The sequence below is a fragment of the Homarus americanus genome, unplaced genomic scaffold (assembly GCF_018991925.1).
Source record: "Homarus americanus isolate GMGI-L3 unplaced genomic scaffold, GMGI_Hamer_2.0 scaffold24523, whole genome shotgun sequence".
NCBI classification, from domain to species: Eukaryota; Metazoa; Arthropoda; class Malacostraca; order Decapoda; family Nephropidae; genus Homarus; species Homarus americanus.
Window position 1 is genome coordinate 2713195 of NW_024744357.1, and position 26684 is coordinate 2739878.

Below are 26684 nucleotides of genomic sequence, written 5' to 3' on the forward strand. Positions count from 1 at the left end.
TGATTACTGGAAGAAATTTGGCCATCTGAGGACACCTGTGTTTAGGAGTTACATGGACAAGGACAGGTACCAACAGCAGTGTCACAACTCATATCCTCATTCCTCGTAAAACAAGCCCCATCGAGTCTCGCTTCCATTATTTTGTCTTAAAATTAAAATAATAAAAAAATACACAGGTATATAGAACAATAAATAATATGATCTTGATAACTTTTTTGTTATATTTCTCATCAGGTTGACCTCTCAAATTTGTGTCTTAGAAATAATGAAAATATAATATAAAACTATAAAATAAGAAAAATGAAGAGAATGTGTGTGTAGGTGTTAGAAGTGAACGTGTGTGGAGGTGATTATAGCCAAGGCCTTGGCTATAAACTATGTTGCTGACTCGTCAGCCTTGTACACCTAGACCCCGACTTACGACGGGGTTAGGGACCCAAATCCAGGTCGTAAGTCCAACATGGTCGTAAGTCCGACATAGATAAAAAAAAAATCTACAATGAAATACAGTACAGTAAAAGTAATGAATAATGATGAATGGATACAGTGTGACTGAGCACTTAACCTTTAATGTAGTCAGCTGAATGCACATGGGGCCCCCATAATTTTCTAATTATACATGGAGACTACATTAACTGGAAACGTTTCGGTATAGAAAATGCGTGTGTCATTTAAAAAAAAAAAAAAAAAAAAAAAAAAAATTTTTTTATCTATATCTGAGGCGGTCGTAAGTCCCGACGGTCGTAAGTCCACATAGTCGTAAGTCGGGGTCTAGGTGTATAGTGCTACTTGTAATGAAACTATGAAAGTTGTGGAAAATCACTACAATAATTTAATCTGGTTTAGAAATTAAGAAAAATTAAGAACATGGGCGTGTATGTGTGTGGAGGTGGTGGGCAATAACTGCGCGGCTGTGCTCCTTCACGATATGACGTCATGGCATACACACGGTGTAGAGTGGCAGCCACACGTCTATGAGTCAGCTGGTTGACTGCCCGGCTGAAGTGGGTCGCATCATCCAGACGATGGTTTGAGCGTGGAATGAGCTATTTTTTGTACATAAAGTATGTGCTATTGTCTTTCAAGATATGTTATGTATCGATTTTAATGTTTATCATAGCAATAATTATGGCAGCTCATCCCCCTTGCACGCGGTATACAAACTTACATTATTAGCTGGTTTTAAAGGAATTATTATTATTTCATTTTGGTTGACCACAAGAGGGGGGGGGGGGCTAACCCTCCCTCAGACACATGCCTTCCTCACTCACCTCCTCTCCCTCTCTCTAGTACAAAGAACAAAGAAGGGAAGAGTTATGATTAAGAAAAAGGAATTACAGAAAAAAATTTAAAAATAAGAGAAATACAGTACAGTCTCTCCTCCACTGAGCGGGATACAACGTGGATGCCCATACACATGCGGAAGCGTGCCGGACGAAGTTGTCGTAAGGCGTCGTTAGACATTATGACCAAACGTATGAACTCGAAAATAATGTAAAATATTTTAATATAATATAACGACAATGACCGTCGTGAGTCCGGGTCGCCGTAAGTCGGAGAGAGACTGTTGTGAGAAATAATAGAAATAAAGGGAAAGAAAACCTCATTTGTTACATATAGTGGATCTAGCGGTGGTTTGTTTCATAAAGCATCGTCTTACGTGCCTTAACCGATCGATCACCCCTACCAAAAATTTAGTCTTAACATGAATTGGATTTGTTTGATATAAATAATTGGTGTTAGAACATGACAATTGTTTCTTTTGTTGAGTTTCCTGAGATATTCTTGTGAGTTGACCAGGCGATCATCACAATGGGGAAGGGGTGCCCTGTCCATTATAAAACCACGAGTCAGTCGTGAGTGGCTGATATGGAGGCAGGCCAAAGCAGTCTCCCGGCGGCACAACATTCCTTGATATCCCTGGGTGATCAATGCAGGATGGTTGTAATGGAGTTTGTTTGCTCCAACAGCATCTCACCTGCATTGCCAACTCGAGCAGATGGCAGCTCTTATTACTGGCTTTATATCAGAGGCAGGATGAGGGGAATGATGTGCCACAGTGAGAGCAGCAGCTGCTTTCGCCACAGCATCAGCACGCTCATTCCCCTTTTCTCCCACATGGACTGGAATCCGGCAAAAACTGGCTTTCCGGCCCCAACATTAGATGAGCAACAGCCACTGTAAAATATCTATAGCTAGTGGATGAGGCGGTAAGACACGAGGTAAGGCCTGGAGAGCACTACGAGAATTGCTAGAAATTGTAAAATCGCTATGAGGTTGGGTAAAAACAAATCTTAAGAGCAAGTAATATACCCAAAAGCTCTGTCATAAAAATGGATGCCATAATGGGGAGACTACCGTCCAGACAGAAATCGGGAAAGACCACCCCAAAACCCACCCCTGCATCCGACTTAGAGCCGTCGGTGTAAACAAGGGTGGTGCCTCTGTGAGAGAAGGCATGTTCTAAAAAAAGAAAAGGAACAACACAGGGAGGGAGTAAGACCTTCCTTTTGTTAAAATACCTGTACTGTACTGACAAACTTTAGGGAGAATCCACTGAGCAGCACTAGGGAACAGCATAGGGCATAACTGAATAGGAGGAAGACAAAGAAGACACATAACCTCCCTTACCCAGAAGCCTACAGGTTGGCTGCTGTGTGTGGTGTTGGTTACAGACTGCGGAAGGTGATGTAGGCAAAAACAGCACTGGACCTGGAGATACTGGTGTTGAAGGCTCATCAGCATCCAACAGTAGACTTAGGGATTGGTGAGGACCTAAAGGCACTGGTCACCAGGCGCACCCCAGCATGATAAATAGAGTTCAGTGCAATGAATACACCTCACACCCATAATCCAGTTTGGGTCTAACTAACAGGTGGTAAAAGTGTAGCCGAGTTCCGCAGTCAACACCCCACGGCGTGTGCCCCAAGTCTCTCAATAACTTGAGAGTACACTGGCAAGACTCTTTGAATTAACGAATATGTGGCTGCCACGTAACCCGGTTGTCAAAAATAATACCCAGGAAGCGGGTCTCTGTGACACACCGCACAAGCTGACCATAGATCTGTAGATCGGAATGCGTTTGGTCTGGATTTTGAAGAGAATATAAAGCCTTTGGGAGGGGCATGATCATAGGCTCCTGACATTGTCTCCTGGAGACAAATGCATATACCGGAGAATTTGCTCAGCAGCAAATAGAGCTCCTCCCAATTGGCTCATAAGCCTCAACAATTCCATCGGACTTTGGTAGCCATGATTATTGGGGATCTAAGTAGGGAAACGCAAGTGTGCGGCCCCCAACTGGCATTTAGGCTTAGTCTTAAGTTTGGGTGTTGGAGCCTGGAGGATGCACCGAGTGTGTACCAAGACATGCACCTCCTCCAGTTCCCCTGTTAAGGGGGGGGGACAACTTGTGTGGGCATGAGCCTTTGTTTCTACAGACAACCCAGATATAGACCCATTCAATGGACCCACACTAGAGTTAACCCCTGGAGATGGCTCCCCAGATGGAAGATTCATAGAGGTGACCCCTGTGCCAGGAGTCTCAGTACCAGCTCAATTTTATCTGGAGCCTCTTCATCAAAGGCGTCCAAAAGAGAATCAGTTGGCATCTCTGGGGAGGAAGTGCCAGCATGAGCTGACATCTGTTGGAGTGTCTAGGACTCAGAATTGGGTTCTGAATTTAGCAAGAAGTCTCTCTTCCTTCGCAACAGTTTGACGATTCCACCATCGAGGCCTTGGACGGAGGATCGTCTACCTCCAGAGACTCTGAGGACCTTTGGTAGCATTTTGCTGACATTTTTTGGAGCATCAGGATGGCAGGTGAAGGAAAGAAGAGGAATTGCAGATGTGCCTGCCTCATCCATGTCGATCTCAGACACTACGAGAGAAGTCTGAGGACTGAGGATTGGTGGCATAGAGTCAGGTGTGGGAGCTGAATTCATTACAGGTAGAGATAATTCTTGAGGTGGTGTCACAGCAACAGTTCAAGCCTTGTGTCAGGATAGAACCTGTGCATAGGAATTCCCATGCCTTGAGACATATTTTAGTGCTGTGCTTCTGGCTTCAGCAAAGCTCACTTTGTCTCTCAAGCGGATCTTTAGTATCTCTTTCTCGATTCAAAACCAGTCACATTCACAAGAAAAGGCTGGGGGCACCTCACTACAGTGAAAACAGCAGCCCAGACACAGACATTTCTGACCCTCATGGGCCTTACCACAGTTAACACAAATTGTTACTATTGACTTGTGAACATCAAAAATGTCCAGGTCCATTACAGGCTTGCCTTCCATGGTATGGAGAACCAGATATTTTGCAAAATAAACATGCTTGAACACACCTGGTAAGATCTTGCGGGTAGAAGCATCATGGAGCATGCCAGTGGGCTTCCTGTGGCTCTTATACTTGGGTATTTGTCAGGACCCAGAGCCACTTTTGCCAACCTGATAGGGCTGCAATGTAGCAATTCATTATCTAGAAGAAGGTCCAGGTATGGATGCAGGGTCGCAAGGGGAAGTATCTAGCTAGTTATTTGAATTTGTTTCTTCCATACACACTCTAAATTACTTCACTCCCCCACCCCCAACAAGGGGAGGTCAATGCCAGAGATAAAGACAATGGTGACCCCAGGGAAGTATACCTGGGTATTCATCCGGTGGCCAAGAAAGCAGCTCCTGGCCCATATGGGAAAGAGGAGGAACGAGCGTACTGATGCTGTGGCGAAGGCAGCTGCTTCTCGCCCTGTGGCACATCATTCCCCTCAACCTGCCTCTGACATGAAATCAGTAATAAACACGTCATCTGCTCGAGTCGGAAATGCAAGTGGGATGCCGTACGAGCAAACGAGCTCTGCAACATCCACCCTGCATAGGGTGCCTGGGGATATCAGGGACTGTCACTGCCAGGAGACTGCTTTGGCCCACCTCTACATTGGCCACACATGGCCGACATGTTTTTTTTAATGGAGAGGGTGCCCCTCCCCATTGTGATGACTGCCTGGTCCCACTGACTGTTGAAAAACCTCCTGGTGGAGTGCCCCAGTCTCAGAGAACTTCATTGTAAGCACCTCTCCCAGTGGAGACGAGTCTTACCGTCTCTCTTTGGGTACAATGGGAAGGGTCGTCCTTTCCTTTGTGAAAGAAGCCGGCCTTCTACATAAGTTTTGAGTTTTATTTGATAACATTTAAATGGTTTTTATGAAAGTTCTATGATATTTATTGTGTATTAACTTGCATTATTTTATTTTAGTCTTTCAAGCCCTTTATTTTAATTCGGTGACACATGACCTAAGCTGCTGCGTCGCCGGGGATGTAATTACCCAAATTAATCAGTCAATCAACCCACTGAGTATGAACCTGATGGTATAAAAACTGTATCATAAATGCTTTCATGCTATGTAGTGGGTAGTGACTGTAGGCCTCCTCCTTTCCCCTCAGTGTGGGGCTTGACTACAAAGGGGGGTGCAAACCACTATCCTCCTTCTGCCATCCCCCTCCTGCACTCACCTCTCCTCCCTCTCTTCAGTATAAGGAACAAAGAATAGAAAATAATTAAGATTAAGTAAAAGGCATAACAGAATTAAGAAAAGAATAAAGAGAAATAGCAATAAATAATAGAAAAGGAAAGAAAACCTCATTTGTTACATCATGATATTGGTCACTGCCATCGTCACTATCACTCTGTGTGTATTCACCACATTTTTTTTCAGGTGATGGCTGAAAAAAGATATTATGAAATTAGGGAATCATTTTGTAAGGTGAACGCTTTGGCATTGTGAAAATGATACCGAGGCCTACAAAAAGGGGAGGCCTCACACCCATGCCACATCTCAAGAGGATGCCGTGTCATATTTTGCCTATATTAATCATTCTGAGCCATTTCAAATGCCACGGGAACTTTAAAATACAAACTCATATAGTGTATCTACATTATAGGCAGCTCACAGAAGACCAATCATGGACATAAATCTGTTACGGATCAAGGATGGGTTAAAAACCCATTTTATATTTGAATAGGGGACTTCAGGGTGAATATTCCATTTCTCCCTTATCCTTGTAAATTTAATAAATATAAATACATACAGCATGCTCTTCAAATTCGCAGGGGTTAGGTTCTCAAAATGGCCGTGAATCGCCAAATCGTGAATAAAATTTGCTAACGGGGGGGTTACATTCTTACTCATGTACAAAGAAATGTATATTCCCTTTATGTGTTTGCCCTTAGGACAATTATTTCTTTTACCTACGCACGCACACACACACACAAAACAGGTAGAGGAATTTACTGTCTGTAGAATGAATGGCTCCTTGTCCCGGCCGCAAAAATGCCAGCAACTTTAAAACTACCCTTAGACATTCTTGGGTACATCCAGGGTGTCATCCGTGAATAATCGAGGTCCACAAAATAAACATTCACAAATTTGAAGGGCAAGCTGTATATACAAAATTAGCAATTCTATAACCTACCTTAGGATGAGATTTCTCTTCATTGTTAGCACGTGCATAAGTTTGCAGAAGATACAGGAGAGCTGTGGCTTCTGGTCTTTGGCTGGGTTTTGTTAATTCTGATAAATCTGTTGTACTGCTACTACCTGAAAAATAAAATAAAATGTAATTTCAGCAGTACAGAACTGTACAAGTGATATCCCCATTAGCTGCAATAATTGGCGAGGAGCTCTTCCGGGAATGAGAGATTTCCAGGTACTGTACTGTACAGTATTAAGAAAAATTTTCTCGTCCTTGGAATTTTTCTGAGGACGTACTTGGGAAAGTTTTCCGAGTCTAAACGACGCATCTCACACGATCAAACATTCGCCCATAACATTTTGGCTGCGGTCACCAGTGAAAATATTTTAGGCTATCAAAAAAGTGTACATATAAATTTATATCTACAGCATCTGCTCTAATTGTGGTCGAGAGATTAATTTTGTAGCAGCATAATGATCTGAACAAATTATCTACAAGACTTTTACAATAAATGATCCTTAAATAAATATTTCAACAATACAAATTCAATTTTTTATGACAAAAGTAAACAAAAATATACCAGTCTATAAAATCAGTTCTAATCGAGTTAGAAATATAATTTTTCTACTTAAATAATCCCAAATAGTTTATCTAAAAGTTTGTTCAAATAAATATATATTAAAAAAAAATCTATATGATACGGGTCACCAAATGGAGGTCATTTGTGGATGCTGGGAGTGAACAGAGCTGTATGACAGCTGAAACGGTGGAATTTTCCACCCTGTACTAAGGAGTTTTCCATGAGTCTAAACTTCGCATCTAGCATGGACAGACACAAACCTGTATTTATTTACACAAACGCCACTGTACACATACAATATATTGTAAATAAACAAAATACACTACTATATACAGTACATGATACTGTACTCCCCAGCAGATGCTGTCATTTTGGGCTTGTGATGCAGGCAAGCCAAACAGTGATATGATGATACAGGATGGCCTGTCTTTTTCCTGTACCATCTACTGTCACTCTCCTCTCCTTCCATGATGGAGGGATTGTACAGTAGCTAAAACAACTATCTGTGCATACTCTGTGGGAAATAATACGAGACCACGGACGATAAATTTTGGTATACGAGGGGCGTCACTAGTCACACGTAAAATTTGGGAGCATATCGACCCCCTCCTGCACAGATAATTGTTTTAGCTACTGTACATGCAGCACTGTAAACTATACATACACCTCTACACACAGTTGGCATACACTCTGCTATGTTCAGTAATGTATGTACAGAACTTTCACACTTACTGAATGCACAGTACAGGAAAGCCTCCAATAACGACGGTTCTACTAACAACGATTCATATTTAACACAATTCAATTTATGCCATTATTTTCTTCGTATTTACGACGAAAATAGAATAAAAAAATAAATAATATTACATTTTCATAAAAATAATAACTAAATCCTGATATGCACAAAAAAAAAAAAAAAAACCCTGCGCACGGAGGATGCCGGGCTTGTGAGTGGGGACGCCAGCATCACTAGTATAAACAGTCGCAGATGGCGGTCCTTTTGTTTTCATGCATCCGAACAGGAAAAGTAGAAAAAATTCTCAGGTTTCATACAGCATTGTTGCGTCCCTATTCAACATGAGCAAGAGAACAAGTGATGGTAGTGCTGGTTCAAAAGTTAAAAGAAAGTTTATAGCTTAGCTGAGAAACTAGATGTGTTAAAACGATGTGAAAAGGGTGAGAGGTTTGTGGATATTATATGGAGCAAGCAATGAACATATTTTCTGAAGTGGATCCATTAACAGAACGAAGCATTAAAATTAACTGGGACATGAAAAATGCATATGACCTCTACATAAAGATGTATGAGAAAAAAAAGCAGCTGTGCAAGGTTCGTTCGACAGCTTTATTATTCAAAGGCCTAAACCATCAACTTCAGTTACACCATCAAATTCAGCATCATAAGCAGCTTCGGGTTCAGAATCAGTTTCAGCAACAGCTATGACATCTTTATGGAAAGCTACAGCTTCAGCCAGATTTGAACCTGATGACGAAGTAAACACTCACACAACAACATTCATTGGCTGTCCTATGTTTTAGACTTTACCACCATCGGTGAGTAGAATTTTGGTTTTACATTAGTAAGTATTATTTAAAACATATATGAACAGTAATAAGTGTTGCTTTCATATTCTTATGTAGAGAAATGGTGATGTTTTCACATGTACGCACTTACCTAAGTTGGTGTTCCCAATCCTTTTCGTTTTTTCTTTACCATTAATGGTTAGCTACTTCTATTGTTCCATTTATTAACATTAAATAACATTACCTGTACTTAAAACACACACATTCTTTTTTTACAATAATTTTATTCCAGTTTCTAATGTAGAATCATCGTCACTGGTGTTGTAAACATTAACGAAAACAATGCCGACTCGTCTCGTCATGTGTGTTTTCATATTCAACATATTATTAATGAATTGCATTGTTCATTTTGCATATATAAACATCAATTCAATCAAATACATATTCAGTAATAAGCAATAATGAATCTTTTATAGATATTCTTAACAAGATAAATGACGCGGTTCCCTCGAGGGCGCACATATACTGTACGTTGGCGTTCCACTATCAATCTCGCTTTTTTTTTCTTTAACATCAGTGGTTACCTTTACTGTACATTAAATAACATTAATTAAATCATACATATTTGTTTACATTAATTTTACTACTACAACAACCAGGGTGTTATTTTCTTCAGTTTCAGATGGATAACTGACATTATTATTGATTTATACTGTATAAAGTGCATTCATAAACATTATTTAAAGATTATAGTTTGCATTTTTCATTAATTTTATTGTTTGGGAGGAAAAGAGGGTAAAAAGCCACACAAAAGATAAAAAAAGGTCACACTGGGGAACGCATCTAATTATTATTGCTTTATTTTAATGGTAATTAATGACTCACAATACTACGATGATTCACCTTACACTGCAATATTGGAGGACACATTACCGTCATTATTTGAGGCTTTACTGTAGTACAGTAGATTACACCTTACTGTAATCACTTTTTATGTCTTAACACTTCTTTAACTGTGTATTCTTGGCCAATTGTGTCCTAATTCAGTAATGTACAGTACTGCACAACACAAATTGTATGCAAAAACAGCAGAGTGAGGGAACAACGTTGTACAATGGTAGCAGAATAGAATATGAACTAAGCGTGTAGGTCCACAACCCTACCTACCCAAGCAGCTAGCCCACCCATGTGCCCAGCATGTGGGGACGTGCCTGAGCATGATGCAATCTCTTGGAACTCTCGGCAAATTTTTTCCTATTCCTAAAACGAAGAGATTTTCTCAGAATTTTTCCAGAAAATGCACATGATTTAATCCTTGGAAACTCGTTCCCATGCCCAGAATGGAGAGAGTTTTCCTGGAATTTCCCGGAATACTCAAAAAATTTTCTGGTTATTGGAAAGTTCCAACCGGAGATTCCAGCTAACGGGAAGATTACAGTGCTGTGCAAGGCAAGAAATACAGTTTTCTCCCAAACATCCAAGCTGCTTCAGACAAAAAATTATTTAACTTATATGTTTCAAGGACTCCAATTTGCATCCCTTTTTAAAAATGATGTACAGGGAATATACATGGTATAGTTCATCCTGCCTCAACCCCTTAGCAGCTGGAGTCTGATTTCCTTTTCACCCATACCTCCCCATTATATCCACTGGCCTCAAAGGAGGGACATTAGATGCAAAAGTTGACCTTTACCCAGATACATCCACCACTACTCCAGGACTAATTCACCATCCATCTAGATCCAAGCTGAGAAGCAACAAGTACAGTCACACCTGCTTTATTTACCCCCTATGTACAGTACAAGTTAAGTGTCCACCTATTTCTAGCACTTCAGGGATAGTTGTCTTGCATGTATCACAGTTTCAAGTTTTATCATAAGGGCAGTCCCCGACTTATGATGGGGTTGGGGACCCAAATCCGGGTCGTAAGTCGAATTGGTCGCAAGTCAAAAATGCAAAAATGCATAGAAAATCTAAAATGGGTGTCTCTTTTTCTTCTCAGCACCACAAAACTCTCACTTTTAAGCTTGCCAGACATTTTAAAGTGAATTACAAACGAAAATTTTGTCAGTACAAGGTGCAATCACTAACATCGGGACTCGAAAATACGTAATTTGAAAAAATTTTGGTCCGACCGAGGGGGTTGTATGTCCGGGTGGTCGAGGAGTACCTGTACCTGGGTCTTATTAATCAATTAAATCAAAGTAGCTCCATCTGTCTCATCCATAGTATACTAGGCAAGTCTGCCTGGACTATGGATCACTTATCAATTTATATTGCCTTTCAGAGGACACATTGTCATTCAATCATTAAATTTAATGATATCACAAACTTAAGTGTGCAGTCAGTGCACACGATCGAGAAACTTCACTTCCGCTTTGGCGATATACAGGAGAGTACTTGGTTCTCAAACCAGAGAGCATATGAGTACTGTATGTTTGGCTCTAGAACACATACAGCCCTTTGGGGATTATGCTTGCTAGATGTTTTCTAAGCATATGTTTACCACCTTCCATTTCTGCTGAGCTGGTTTAGGTCTCTCATAAATTTCATTTTAGGGCCATGGAGACAAGCAAAGGACCTTAATTCTAACCCTCCTCCCTTGAGTGAAGTCCTGAAATTGGCAGTGACCTGAGGCTTAGATTATAATCTTCCCACGTAATTAGGGTGTGATCTGAGTAAATGAACTGCATAGTTGAATCTCCAACCAGATACTCCCCACTGTTCCCCAAGATAACCACTGAATTCATGCAAATTTATATATCTGATAGACTTAAGGACCCCTGGTAAGTTGCTCAGTATTACAAGAGCTGCCTGACTTAGGGTGAATGCTCTGAATAGATATCACATAATGTTGAGATATCACTTAACTCCCTGTCCAACCATAATGCCAGTAAAGATTTCTTGGAATATTAATACATACATATATTACATATTGGTGCCCATATTCCCCCAAAAATCCATGTTGCTTTGTTTTGTCTTAAATTATTTTCAAAATCTACAAAACATATATACAGTACAGTACAGTACAAACTTCTTTGAATCCTTAAAGCCCCTTTACATAAAATCTTAAACCAAAATCTAAGTTACCTTCTCTCATTCCTTTTACCCTCTACATCAAGACATAAAGCATTACCTGTAGGCGATGCACTGAGTTCTGGTGACTGTGAAAGGTTAATGTTGGGGTCCACTAACCCATCCAACACCTCACCAGCACATATTTGTAATGTAATGTCCATCAACACCTGTGATATTACTTCATTCATTTTTGCACCAGGTGTTACCTGTTAGGGAAGATATACAGTACTATCTATAATTAATGACAAAATAAATGGCCAAAGAACACATTACTTAATACGAATGATCATTAAATTTTACATTTATGATGATACTTTAATCTTATGAGCAAAAACAATACTGAGGTGGGTTAATCATATAGCTAAAGAGAATGGATTATTAACAAATGACTAAAAGCTCATTTCAGTATCAGAAGTAAACACTGAGTTTGACAAAACAGCATCACAGAAGTATGCAGAAATTTGAGATGGCATATTAAGTAAAGAAAGCTTTAATGAGCCAATGTCCTGTGCAGCAGGTCTGTAGGACACAAAATATCAAAACAATAATTCAATCACCTTTACTGAATTTACCATTCATGACTTTAACTTTCACAAGCAGTAAAATTTACATTCTTTCTTGAACATTACTTTTTTTCATTCATTTTGATTAAAAAACATGTATTTCTTTAAGAAAAAATTGGATACATTGGTGTTGTACTCATTTTGGGGAAAAATTTGCTCTAAGGTGGACAACCTCTTATCCCAGACACCCCTTCCCCCCAATTAGTCCACCTTTGTGAGGTTTTACTGTATATTTGAAAATAGTAATAAGTTTTATGCTGCCAGAATATTCCTACTGTGTTTTGTAGCAGCTATAAAATAGAAATATGATATAAAAGTGCCTTCAGGTAAAAAGTGTGTGTTGTATATCAACATCACTTCCTGTTCACTGTGGGCTGTGTGCAGCAGCTTCAAACTAAACATCTTTCATCACTTCATATTGCTCTTTAACAATCCAGACAACTCTCCAACTATGCTACAAGGAAAGTTGAATGTACTGTATGTACATTCTTCTGGTATTTTTCTTATATTGATTAACCAATTTATAAGATGACAAGTGTTTTTTAAGTGTATTTTACCGAAATATGCCCATATAGGGGGTTCGGCGGTCTTATTCAATCCTTAGTTCCCCAAATTCATTACCTAAACATTGCCAAGACCTACTGTAATAATTCACAAACCTTACCTGAACAGTGACTGAACAGATATTATCAACACCTTGCCATGAACAATGAAGAAGATTGGATAGTGTTGCCCACATCATCTCCTCAGTCACCTCACTTGTACTTACACTCTGTAAATCAAATAAATACAAATTCATTAAACGAGAGAACTAGAATTATAAATAATACGCAGAGTACCCCATACATTATTGGCAGAATTATTACATTCACACACTCGGGATCACTCTCATAAGTGATATTTTGATTTAACGTAAATGAAACTTTTGCCTCAAAATCAGACATGCCACCATGGCGTATACGGTAGTTCACTTTCTCTAAAAGCTCTTTGTTGAATTACTTCAAATTTTAACACCACTCTCCTGCATGGAATTAAGTTTTAAGGCTCGGTGGCAACCCTTCTATGTGCGGTAGATCATGCAGCCTCCAGACAAATTAGTTTTGTGCCTGGCTCAGTAAGCGAGAGGTAAGTGTGTATTGAAATAGTTATAATGAAATATTGAAATATTTTTTAATTTTTGAGACATTGGTGCAATAGCCACGTGGCCAAGTCGACATTATCTCCAAATATTTATCAGTTACAACCTCGATATTTATTTGTATCAGGTGATAAAGTGATGTGTATTGAAATATTTATAATAAAACGGTGAAATATATTTTAATTTATGAGACGTTGGTGAAATGACTACGCAAAATAGTCACATGTACCAAACAAAAGCATGTCGTAATGTACAGTATAGGCCAAGCTTGGAAAAATAACAGGTGATTGTGCAGTAGAGGCATGACATGGGTATGGTGAATTATAATGACTATTGTGCTTATTTGATACGATTCATTATAGCATCGCCATTGTCGTGCATAAGCCAGGGCCTACCTCGTCTGAGTGGTAAGTGTAAAAATTATTGCCAAAATTTCAATTTATGTCACAGAAACTTCTACTGGTATATTTCTCTTCCTTAGTACTGTGTGTGTACAGTAATAATCCATCATAAAAAATACAGTGAAATCTCCTTTATCCGGAACAATTGGTGCAGAGCACTTCCGGGAATGATTGATTTCTGGGTAACGAGACGACTCTCTCAAAGCCGGAAAAAATCCCCCATCCCTGGAATTTTCTGTTAGTTCAAGATTTGCACATAACTTCATCTCTCAAACCTGGAATGTAATCCCCAATCCCCAGAATTTTTCTTAGAATTTTCCGGAATGATGCTTTCATCTCTCAAAGCGGGAAAAAAATCCTGCATCCCCAGAATTTTCTGGGTACCAGAAAAATTTTCTCGGAATTTCTGGAAAAAAAGCCTGATTTTCATCTCTCAAACTCGAAAAAGAAATAAAAAATCCCCCATCTCAGAATTTTCTGGGTACTAGGAAAAATGTCTCGGAATTTTCCAGAAAATGTGCCCCTCAGAAAATCGTTCCCAAAGCCGGACTTTTCAAGAAAATTTCGGCTTTTGGAGCCAAGAATATTTTAATTCCGGCTATTGGAGAGTTCTGGTTAAGGGGGATTCCGGTGAACAGAGATATTGCTGTACTGTGCTTTCAAAAGATTAAAAAAATATACTGTATAAAATAAAAAATAAAACAGCAAAAAATTTTTTATATAAACATTTCAGCAACTGCGCACCTCACCACCACTCACTTTTATGTTTTAGTCGGGAACTCCGTTATTTGTTTAAATTATTGTCTTCCTCATGATTTACTCTTTCTTGCCATGTGCATTTTATACTGACTGATGTAATGCTATGTGTACAGCACAAAGTGGAATCAACAGTAAACTCTCATTTTTCAATTATACTCGACAAAATGGCTTTGATTTATTATTTTAAATTATTTTTGAGGGTTTCAAATGATTTCCCAGCCCTTTTTACATAAGGCAGCAGCATTTAAATAAATACTGTATCTTAGCCACAAATAGCGCTTGGGAAAACAATATCTTCCCACAATTTCTAGTCATTCTGCAGAGCGAGTGACGAGCTTATTAAATAAATTTCAGACGATTCCAAGAGAGTTAATTAGAGGAATTGATCTTTTATCATAAGAATAATAAAGGGATTTTTTACCAAAGGAATGCAGTGGGTTGCAAACTTTTGTCTATATCTGCACTTTCCTTAACAGTCACTCTGTTAACCCTTAAGTGGCATGTAAGAATTCTCTAAACCACCCATATATACAGTATAACCTCAGATATCCAGCATTTAATTATCCAGAACTCTCAAGCAACGAGCATATTTTTGGCGGAGTCAATTTCCAGTAAGCCTTGTCCAATCACATTTAAAAAATCAAGAAAATAGGTTTGAATTTGGTACCGCTTCACCCGTGGTTCCATCCTCTATGCTGGCTAAACACACTGGGTGCCACCATTACATGAATGTTTGTGCCAGTGTAAACACAATCATCTCATCCACCCAGCATGCCCTTTTATAATATATTTACTATGTCCTTTTATAATATACTATGTGTTTTTATTCCTTTTATAATATACTAAATGTCCTTTTATTCCTTTTATAATATTTACTATGATGATGATCTTGAGATTGAGATGCACACTTATAAGATTAACTCAAGCACCAGGAAAAAAATATTATTCGGCAAACTTAATTCCCCATGCATTCTGGATATCTGAGGTCCTATTGTACAGAAAACTAGAATGCAGGGAACACGAAGCATCCATCTATATTGGACATCATCCCTAGAGACGTTGGCCAATGTTTAAGTAGAACTCAACCTCATAATTGGTGCTTACTCCAAAAGAGTTAGATGCTAATTGTTTTATAGAACACTAAGAAGCTCCTTACCCTGTGCCTTTTATTATCACTACGATAGTGAGAACTATTCTCTATATCTGCAGTAAGCTCATCTTTGCTGTCCACCTCCATGGGCTCAATACCTGTAACAAAATCAACAAAATTAGAATACAATAGCTTTTGCAAGTAAAAATTTTAGTCAATGTAGAAAAATGGAAAACTAATTCTGAAATTTTCCAACAGAGAGTAGCCAAGTTGCTTTCACAAAACAAGTCATTCCCTCCCCATCACACCATCCACTCTACATGAGGGGAACATGGTGCAACATTTGCCTTCTGGAGGCAGGAGGTCTCATTAGAGCTGTGCCTGCTTAATCAGCATGCACTGTCAGTCATCTAATTTCTGAATAATCTGGCATTCTGAATTTAGTTCCAAGAAAGGAGACTATCCAGACCACCTGAACATAGGATCAACTGGATGTGAGGGAATGACCCATAATGCAAATTTATTCAGGGGGTCCCCAGGTTACAAACGGGTTCCATTCCTGAGGACGTACGTAAGTCGGAACACATGCTATGTGCATACTGTACTTTCAAAACAATGTTTAAAATCCCACAATATCACAGTCTAAATCCTTACATACATCTAAAATCCCTTATTTAAAGACAAAAGAAGAAACAAATTACAAAATACAGTAAACGAAAGTAAAACTAAGTCATCAGATAAATAAAATAGTGTAAATTTAAAGTTTAACCTCGTTGGTATCAGAGGGCGTTTGTAAGTCGGACATTCATACGTCAGGGACCCCCTGTAACTAAATTTATAACTAAGCCTGGAGAGAAAACCTTCGGGTAATCCCCACCTAAAACAAGGTCATACAACAGAAAATTTGAATTAGCATGAGGAACCAATTAGGGAAACAGTTTACTTAGCACAAAAACATTCAAAGTTTAACACGAGCCACAATATGTCGGGCTTCATCACACCAACCGTTGGCTAGTTGCCTGGGTCACACACATACTGTAGTAACAGGCTATTCTCGGTTGTTTCTTGATTTTTTTTATTAACCTTCATCAACATAAATGCTCGAGGACCAAAAAGTAACGAGACATGGATAATCTATTTCAGTAAAAATGAAAGTGATTGAATGTTTTGAAAAAGGGAATGCACTTTCAACATTATAGGTGCAATGGGCCTTCATTTGGCAACCATACTACATTACTACAATTTGTGCTAATGCACATTATTACAACAATTACCAACTCTTACTGTAACAACATTCTATGGTAGGTTATTATTGTACAACAGTTCACAACTCTTACTGTAACACATTCTCTGGTAGGTTATTATTGTACAACAGTTCATAACTCTTACTGTAACACATTCTCTGGTAGATTATTACTACACAACAGCTCAGAACTCTGATAATTTTCAGGCTTCTTAACTTGAGGCTGTGTGTGACATCAAGGGTAGAAACAGTAATATATATCTTTAATGCTTCATTTCTTGGTGAAGCATTAAATATTTTTAGTACTGTATATTTCACTAAATAAGTCTATAAAGATTTAATAAGTAAATATTAACTGGAGACAGTCAATCAGCTGATGCAAAAGCAGTTTCCCCTGACCTCAATTGATGGCAGCATGATTGGGTACATCGTGTGACAGCACAGGCCACCATTAAGTCATTCGCTCACAACATACAGTAAGTCACCTCGAGTCTGAACAACTGTAGTCCAGGAAGCCATAGTTCAGACTCAACGTGTTATAATTTGATAAAAGGTGTTTATAAATAATGAAATTAGTGTCGAAGTTGTCAGAAAAAGTATCGCAATATATGTAAATATAATTGTAAATATTTCTTTAAACATTTTAAAATATTCAGTTGATAATCTTATGATTGACTGATTGATTGTGGTAATTACATCCCTGGCGACACACTACCTAAGGCTATATTTCAGGAAGAAAGTCAAACTTGGCTAAACTTCTATGAAACATTATGGTAATCAATTAATAATTTTAAAGCAACAAACATCTTTTTTATTGTTTTTAAAGTAAAACAACTTCTATGAAATAACTCATAGGCAGAATATTCTACACCTAGAAGAAAGTGTTTTATTGGCGGCTTGTGTTATTATATCATATCAGCTTGGTTATCTTTTTTTCTGCACAAATCTCCTTTTTTTCAAAGATGGGACTGTGATACAGTGTATAGCTCTTTTACTACCCTTCTGAAAGCTGTTTACCTGGAAAACTAAGAAGAAATGCTATAAAAGGTTAGGCAGCAAGATTTTTGGTATCACCCTGTAGGTAGTAGGCAGCTACCAAACAGGGAGGTACTACCACCTGGGAAGATATTGGAAGCCTAATGTGTTGTCTAATGATAGACCCTGCTGCCATATGGCATCACGAAAATTGTGACCAAGTCAAAGGTTGCTGATCTGACTCACTTCATTTAAACACAATTGAAGGGTCTCAATTGTTTCTCTTACTTTGCCAACACAAAATACATACAGTACTGTACTGTATATCATTTCTCACTCTTGATCTTTTTTTTATTTTTGGTTCTTTATTATTATTAGTTTATTATTATTATTATTATTATTATTATATTTTCGCTCCCCATGCCTGGGTGAGCTAATGCCCGTATAAAAAAAAAAAAAAAAAAATCTCCCAGTGGCTCCAGCCGACTAGTCATTCCGACTCTCTAGGCTCCAAAGGTCCCACCCCACACTGGTGTTTTTCATTACCAAATTTGTGCAAATGTGGCAAGGAAATATCCATTTGGTATTAAATGGAAATTATTTGGTACTGTATTAACACTGAAAAAATTCAGTTAACATATATGATCAAAAGAAGTGAATTTGGTGATGATTTTGTTGCCGATTCAGTCTAAACAATTTTATCTACACTTCAGTTATATAAAGGTAAGCTATAAGGTTATTTTCCTTAAGAAAAAAAAAATATTTTACTGTATGTAAAAAAAATGGGAAAAGAAACACTCAATTTGGTAATGAATCTTAAGGGATCTGGTTATGCTGGAAAATCAGACTCTCTACCACCCTTAAGATGTAATTGCCAGATGCCGCTATTTGAGCTAATCATACTGAAAACCGTGACATCACATCATTGTACAGTATTAGGAGGGATAAACTTGAATGTATATTAATTGGTAGCTAGTTATTTCACCCTTCAAAGGGCACTTTGTTATATTTAACTTTCCTAAACAATCACAAAGCAAACAATAACAGAAGATAATTTATTGGTGCATTCTTGAGATACTGTATCTATATATGGGAGGAGGAGTTGACAGACAAGAACAACAAAACAGTAAAACAAGGATGATTAACAGATGAAGAGAAATTGTAAATTTGCCAAAGATAATTTAAAAGTCACTATTCCTTTCTTCCGATCTACAAAAAATAAATAAAAATGGTGACTACAGACTCTATTTACTACACCAGTTCTTGGACTAATCACAATATTTGGCCTACCTTTCTTACATGGTGTAATATCTAGTGGTGAGGGTGGTGGCTGCCTCTTGGAGGGTGAAGGCAGAAGAGCAGATGCCGGTGGAGACGTGGACAACTGAAGACTCTGCTGGAGAGACCCACCCACTCTTGTTAAACTTACTGTACATCTTTTTAACAACTTTGGTGTCTTGTACACTGTATCTTTATAATAATTTGGGTATGCTGTGCATTCCTCTTATTGATGATGTCTCACCCCCTGGCTAACTTACAAAAAAGCCTTCAGGCTGCCCTATCCCAGCACATCTTCAGTCTTCCTATTCCCCTTATCCCTTCCCCCCATTTTCCCCTTAATGTATTGTTTCACCTTTCTCAACTATGGTGTAGACATTCCCCATTTACCCAACACACCTGCCATACCATCTTTACTCTTGAATCCTTCCCACAAGTCCATACCATCTCGGTCAACCCATACCACGACTGCACAATTTACACCCTGTGCTTTCTCAACCATTCCAAATGCTTCATACGCTTCAACATTTCTTACCCCTTCCATTCTGGTAACTTCATATAACTCATCTACTCTATGTGGCTTGAAGTGAAGAACATTCTGCTCCATCCCAAGACCAGGTTTACATTTTCTACTTTAATGATACTTCCTATTCACCTGCCTTCTATCCATTGTTCTCAGCCTAGTTTCACTTTCCATCACACTATTCTAAACAAACATCACTTCCAAAGAGTTGAAATCTTTATCATTATCCAGTGACTCATTCTTTATCATAAATTTACAATTTCATTTACTACTCAAATTATGAGCTCAATATGAGTCACCAAAATCCATCATATTACTCCATATTCTTTTTTCCAAATAATTTACTTGCAATATACTTTTATCACACAATTCACTTTTCACAAAAAGCATTATATCTTCGCAGAGACATGTTGCCAGTGAACACACTCCATCTTCCAGCTCCAAATTCACACTTCCCTCAGTCACCCCAGCCATCATTTCCCTTCCCACTCCATCCATAAATAAGTTCAGCACCCACAGAGATATCACACATCCCTGCCTCACTCTTACTTTCAACTTAAAGCTCTCATTTAATCCTCCATTTTGTCTAAAGCAGGCCTTATTCCTCTAGTGTACACTGTATACACAATGCCTTTACTGCATCAATTTCATTTCCTGTAGCTCTATAAATATTTATCACCTACTCATAATGCCATTTGATCACTCAAACATCTCATCTGAAAATCCATAAATGCAGCCTGGTTTTTTCTCCACAGTATTTTTTTATGGCATGTAAACTCACCTCTTTTTTGTTTTAAGTAATGCAAACTAAAGGTAGGGATCTGATCCTGCTACAAATAGTCTATTGTTATTATTGTACCTTACACATGCTTTCTAATTCTCCTTTTATACTGTATGTATGTGTACTTAGATGAAAGATAAAATGTTTGCAGGGAACAAACTTCATTACAAAAAACTGCCTAAAACTCCTCATCTTCCTACTTGCTTTAATCTTTCTCTCTACTTTCACATTCATACCATTTAACAATGTTACTTTTCTAGTTCTCTGAACTCTTTAAATAGTTAATTAACAGATTTCATCAATTTCTCATTTCAACATTTATTTGATATACATCTAATCCTAATTTTAAGTGTTGTAAATTATATCTTAATAATTTTGGCATGTAAAATAAATTTATCTAAATAAATTTACATTATACTGTACATAATATCTTAATAATACTGAAGTGTTGTACATTTTCAGCCTTTTCTTGTCACTTTCAACACTTTTCTAACATGAGTCTCCTATACCATTTTCCATGTATATATACCTGTACAGTAGGGTCGGGATATATTGCGACATTATATGACGATATTTTTTTCGCGGCTACCAAAATTATCGAAAATTTCCTATATACCGGTATAGCGAAAAAATTTGTTTATTTCACGAGGGAAATCGGGCAGGAAATATTTCAAATGCACCACCATGGCAAACAAATGCGTTATTTGCTCACCAGAGGCGCCACCGTGGCTGCTCACTCAAGCATTCACGCTCGCCCGCTCAGTCTTTCTGAGTGAGTGACAAAAAAGCAGCCGACTCTGCCACAGATTACGACTTCTAAGGTGAGTGTAAATGGGTTGCTAGTGACATGAAAAGTAAAGTGAGGATAATGGAAAGCTTAATGGAAATTATTTAATACTATAACTAATTTATTGGTGTTCGTTTATGTAGGTGTGGGATTGTCAAGTGAGGGTGGCAGTGTGGCGTCTGCTGCCGAATCTGGTGTTCCCGGGATGGTGCGTCAGCTGCCGAGTCTGGTGTTCCCAGGATGGTGCGTCAGCTGCCGAGTCTGGTGTTCCCAGGATGGTGCGTCTGCTGCCGAGTCTGGTGTTCCCAGGATGGTGCGTCTGCTGCCGAATCTGGTGTTCCCAGGATGGTGCGTCAGCTGCCGAATCTGGTGTTCCCAGGATGGTGCGTCAGCTGCCGAGTCTGGTGTTCCCAGGATGGTGCGTCAGCTGCCGAGTCTGGTGTTCCCAGGATGGTGCGTCAGCTGCCGAGGTCCCAGGATGGTGCGTCAGCTGCCGAGTCTGGTGTTCCCAGGATGGTGCGTCAGCTGCCGAGTCTGGTGTTTCCAGGATGGTGTGTCAGCTGCCGAGTCTGGTGTTCCTTGATATTGAAATAGCCCGTTGTTCCTGAGTCTAGTGTTCATTGGTGCTTTAGTTAATAAGAAAATGAACTGGTTAAGTCAAGTTTAGTCACTTTTTTAGGCCCCCAGAACCTAACTCTATTTTCCCCATTGATTACATGTAATTATATATCGCGATTTAGTATATAGCGAACACAGTTGGACCCTATCTTGCGATATATCCTGACCCTACTGTACTGTATTTTTTTATTTCTCTTTTCTTTACCTATTCTCCACACAACTGGGAAAAGAGAGGTAAGCGACAGAAAATATCAAACTCCCTTTGGTGAAGTGCCTAAAGATTAAGGAGCAACTACCGTAAATTCACTCTTACCGGGGACTGCGGAACAAGTATTTGGGAAGTGTCCCCATTATTGCTGTTGCTGGAACCTGCCCCAAGGCGTGCCAACCGCTTCTTTCTAATCTGAAGGAAAAAGAATGTATCAGTCTATACATAAATTGACAGGATTACACAGTTGAGCAATAAAAGTAATCATCCCAATAGAGGGAACCCTAGAGCAATGACATAAATACCAGAAATCTATAGAAGAGAAATATGAAATTACTGTAGTGTATTAGGAATGAGGGGATAATGGTAGAGATATTAATGGGTCAAAGGAAGGCACAGAAGGGAATGATGAATGAAATTAAAAACTGTAGTCCCTGGAAAGATGCAAGATATAGGAAGATTGGTAAAGGCATCCTGAAAACGTGTGGAGACAGCCAAGCTTACCAAGCCCGGGACAGGCATGGAAACTCTACCTCCAGAAAGACTTAGCATCCCTAGAAGGTGCAACACGGAGTGACTAACATGATTCCTGAAGTATATCACCTCAATTATCCAAGCAGACTGAGGGACTAAGGACTAACAAGTCTTCAAATAAGACACAATAGGGCAGATCTTGAAGATATTCATAATTAAGTATTCTTTGAGATTGGTGACTGATTTAGCTTGATCTGTCATTAACTGAACCTGTCCAAGTTTCTTGTGATTAAAGTTACCACCCCTCCCACTCCCTAATGGTCAAAAGGGGTCAATGCTCATTAATGGCTTTGACAATTGGCACATCACCTGCAAGTGTGATAAGAGTTACCGTAACCTGCCATTGGACTGTACACAGAGAAGTGTCTAAGTCATCAGCACAAACACAACAACATGGTGTCATGGCTCAAGCATATACAGTACAGCACTGTATAATATGTTTGTTGTCAGCAAGTCTCTTCAGTTGTGAGAGAGACTCCTTACTGACAAGTGAATTGAACTTGTCGATTAACATTTGGTTTCCTCTACAATAGCCACAGTTTATAAAATAAGACATCAAAACAGACTATGAAACATTGTATGAAACTAGTCAGCTTTGCAACACAGATATTCTAAAGATATTGATACTGGAAATATGTGCAGTGACTTGCAGGATATTGTACGGTGACTTTCATAGGGCCACAGGTCATAAGATGTACAGTACTGTACTTCAGTTTTGTAGATGAATATAAACTGACAGATTGGTCCCAACATTCTCATTTCTCTCTGCATTCTCTTGACTCTACCAACAGTCTGGTGTGAGTGAGGAGCATAGCGTTTCAAAGCTCAAATTTATCAAAGCTTACAGTATTTCTGTTCTTCAACACTGCAATAGAGGCATGTTGGACTGGCCAGAATGTCAACAGAACAGGAAATTGCAGAAAACACAACCTTAAAGAACTTGTTTCTAATTTTGCAAAATTGATACCACAACAATCATTACTACTTTTGACAAAATTCTTGCAAGAAAAAAATTCATTCAGCGGCCAAGGCTGACCATCTTCCCTATTTTTTATCAGTAACTCAAAAACTATTAAAATTAGAGTTACTGTATTTTGCATCATATTAAGAAACATTAGTTTGAACGTATTTGCTCCAACATTTTACTGGATTGATTGATGTAGTAGGCAGCTATCAAACAGGGAGGTACTACTGCCTGGAAGCATAATGTATTGTCTCATGGTAGACCCTGCTGCTATATGGCATCACAAAAATTGTTACCAAGCCCCAGGTTGCTGATCTGACTTTGTCTTATTCACACACAATTGCAGGGTTTCAATTGTTTCTCTTACTTTGACAACACAACATACATATATCATTTTGCACCATTGACCTTTTTTTTATATTTTTTGTAATTATTGATGGTTCTTTAGTATTAGTATTATTATATTTTTATTTAAATTGTTATATTTTTTATTATTTTTTACTAATTATCATAAATTATTTTCATCATTATTGTATTTTTGTCCCCAGGCCCTGATGTGGGTTAATGACCTGAGCCCTGGTGGGCTAATCCTGGCAAAAAAATAAAAAATCCTTGGCAATGCAACAGCTTAGGTCATATACTGCCGAATTAAACTAAAAGCATAGAAGGCAAAAACAGATACTAATGCCAAGTAAAAAAAAAAGATAGTAAACAGCATTAAACGGTCATAAAACAATTTAAACGTTAATATATAAAACTCAAAGCTTGTGCAGAAGGTCGGCTTCCTCCACGAAGGAAGGATGTCCCCTCCCACGCTAGCCGCTCCTTCCCCTAGCACCAAAGTGAGACGGTAAGACCCTTCTCCCTGGCACCTGGAGAGGTCCTTATGACAAGATCTCTGAGACTGGGGCACTCCACCAGGTGTCAAACAGTCAATGGGACCAAGCAGTCATCACAATAGGGAGGGGGCACCCTCTCCCTTATAAAACTACGAGTCAGCTGCATGTGGCCAATGCAAAGGTGGGCCAAAGCAGTCTCCCAGCAGCGCAACAGTCCCCGATATCTTCAGGCACCCAAAGCAAAGTGGATGAGAGGAGTTTGTTTACTTCGACACCATCCCATCTGTGTTGCTAACTCGAGTTGGTACTCCACGATGTGTGACCCAAGACTCAATAATTTGAGAGTACAATGGCAAGACTCTGAGATAATGAATACAGTGATACAGTATGCCCGGATAATTTGCGGATTTATATTTTGCGGTTCTCTATTATTCGTGGATGACACCCTGGATGTACGGTACCCAAGAATGTCCAAGGGTAGTTTTAAAGTTGCTGGCATTTTCGTGGCCAGGACAGGGAGCCATTCGTTCTCGAGACAGTAATTTCCTTTACCTGTACAGTATTATGTGTGTGTGTGTGTGTGTGTGTGTGTGTGTGTAGAAATAAATAATAATGGAAAAATCCTCTCACAAATAATCAAAATTTTTTTTAAATGTCGAGTCTACCCTCAAGTCCAGTCCATGCTTTGTTATTAATAGAGCACGGAGTAGACGTGACGGTAGACTCAAAATTAAAAAACAAAAACAAATTCTGATTAATTGTGAGAGGATTTTCCCATTATTATGTATTTGTATGTGTGTGTCTTCACACACACACACACACACACATACACACACGTATACAATACAGGTAAAATAAATAAATAAATAATTGTCCTAAGGGCAAACATATAAATGGAATATACATTTCTTTGTACACAAGTAAAATATAACACCCCCCCCCGTCAACAAATATAATTCGCGGATTCACGGCCATTTTGAGAACCTAATCCCCGTAAATTGGCCGGAACAATTAGTGCTGAACACTTCCGGCAACGAGAGATTTCCGGGTAACGAGACTCCTCTCTCAAAGGCGGAAAAATGCCCTGGAATTTTCCGGGTACGGGAAAAATTTTCTCGGAATTTCAGAAAAATGCTCCTGATTTTCATCTCTCAAACCCAGGAAAAGTCTCCCCCTCCCTGGAAACTTCCAGATACCCTGTAACAGGAAAAATTTCTTGGAAATTTTCAAATAAATGGACCCCCGGAAAATTTTTCCCCAATGCCGAAATTTTCCAGAAAACTCCAGCATTGGGAACTATTTTCCGATTAAGAGGGCTTCCGGCCAACAGAGATTCGATATACTGTACTCTCAATTTAACCGAATTAATTTTTTCCATTATTTTTCACTCAATTTAGTGAACTAGTTGGCTAAATCAAGATTAATTCCATTAATACGCTCACACCTACAGAGACACCTCAGACACATGATATGTACATAGAAAAATTATTCATGGCTTACTTTAAATTAAGGGGTTCAGTGTTTGTTTTCAAAATTTTCAATAATTTCCAAAAATTTTTCCAATTGATAGCCACACTCTTTTGACTTTCTCCCCTTCACCACTTCCTTTCTGATACTAAAGAGAGACTTTCAGCATGATGTCTAAGCGCAGTAGTTAGTTGACAAAGATGTAGACTGAGAGGTAGCAGTGAACAACACACGAGGTGGCAGCAAGACACAGACCGAGCGGATGTAAACAAACCCCACTCGCCAAGCAGCGCATTTGGCATGGAATTTAACAGATTCACGCTCGATTTAGTGAACTAGTTTGCTAAATTGAGCAAAAATAACGGAAATTTTATTTACCAGAAATTTTGATTCAACGGAGAAGGGTGGCCTGAATTAGTTCAACAGACTGAGAAAATACTGTATTACTGTTTGAGGCTGCCACGTAAGCCTGTCGTCGAAAATAATACCCAGGAAGAGGGTCTCTTTGACACACCGCACACGGTGACCATAGATCTGTAGACTGGGACCAGGATGAACACCTCGGAGGCAGCAGAAATGCAAGGCAACGGTCTTCAAGGGAGAAAACAGTACTCGGTGGTCCAACAAGAAACCTTGCTTAGTGCAAGTGTACTGACCACAGTCGTGCATGATAGTTAACGTAAAATGAGACGACTTATATTATGCTCCATAGCCCATAAAACATGTAGCTGTAACTTCTTTATTGAGTCCCCCAGTTGAGGCGTCCGTTTTCTAACCATTTCAGTACGCCCGAATCCTCTGTTTTCTCTCAGGTACCTCAGAGACTGATATTTCTTAATACCTCATATAGTGTTCAGAGATTTGAAATTG

At 38.8% G+C, this 26684-nt stretch overlaps 1 protein-coding gene across 2 annotated transcripts in view; it reads right to left on the minus strand.

The window, feature by feature from the left end:
- LOC121877895 (ubiquitin conjugation factor E4 B-like) overlaps positions 1–26684 on the minus strand; it is a 119703-nt gene that overhangs the window by 87783 nt on the left and 5236 nt on the right. Inside the window, exons 2-7 of one of the 2 annotated variants that reach the window (XM_042383841.1) lie at positions 22116–22205; positions 19106–19208; positions 15664–15755; positions 12874–12981; positions 11705–11852; positions 6465–6589 (exon numbers count right to left, since the gene is read on the minus strand). In XM_042383841.1, the coding sequence (XP_042239775.1) occupies positions 6465–6589; positions 11705–11852; positions 12874–12981; positions 15664–15755; positions 19106–19208; positions 22116–22205 (666 nt within the window). Of the gene's footprint in view, positions 1–6464; positions 6590–11704; positions 11853–12873; positions 12982–15663; positions 15756–19105; positions 19212–22115; positions 22206–26684 lie in introns of both variants that reach the window. The other variant, XM_042383840.1, reaches the window with a different exon arrangement.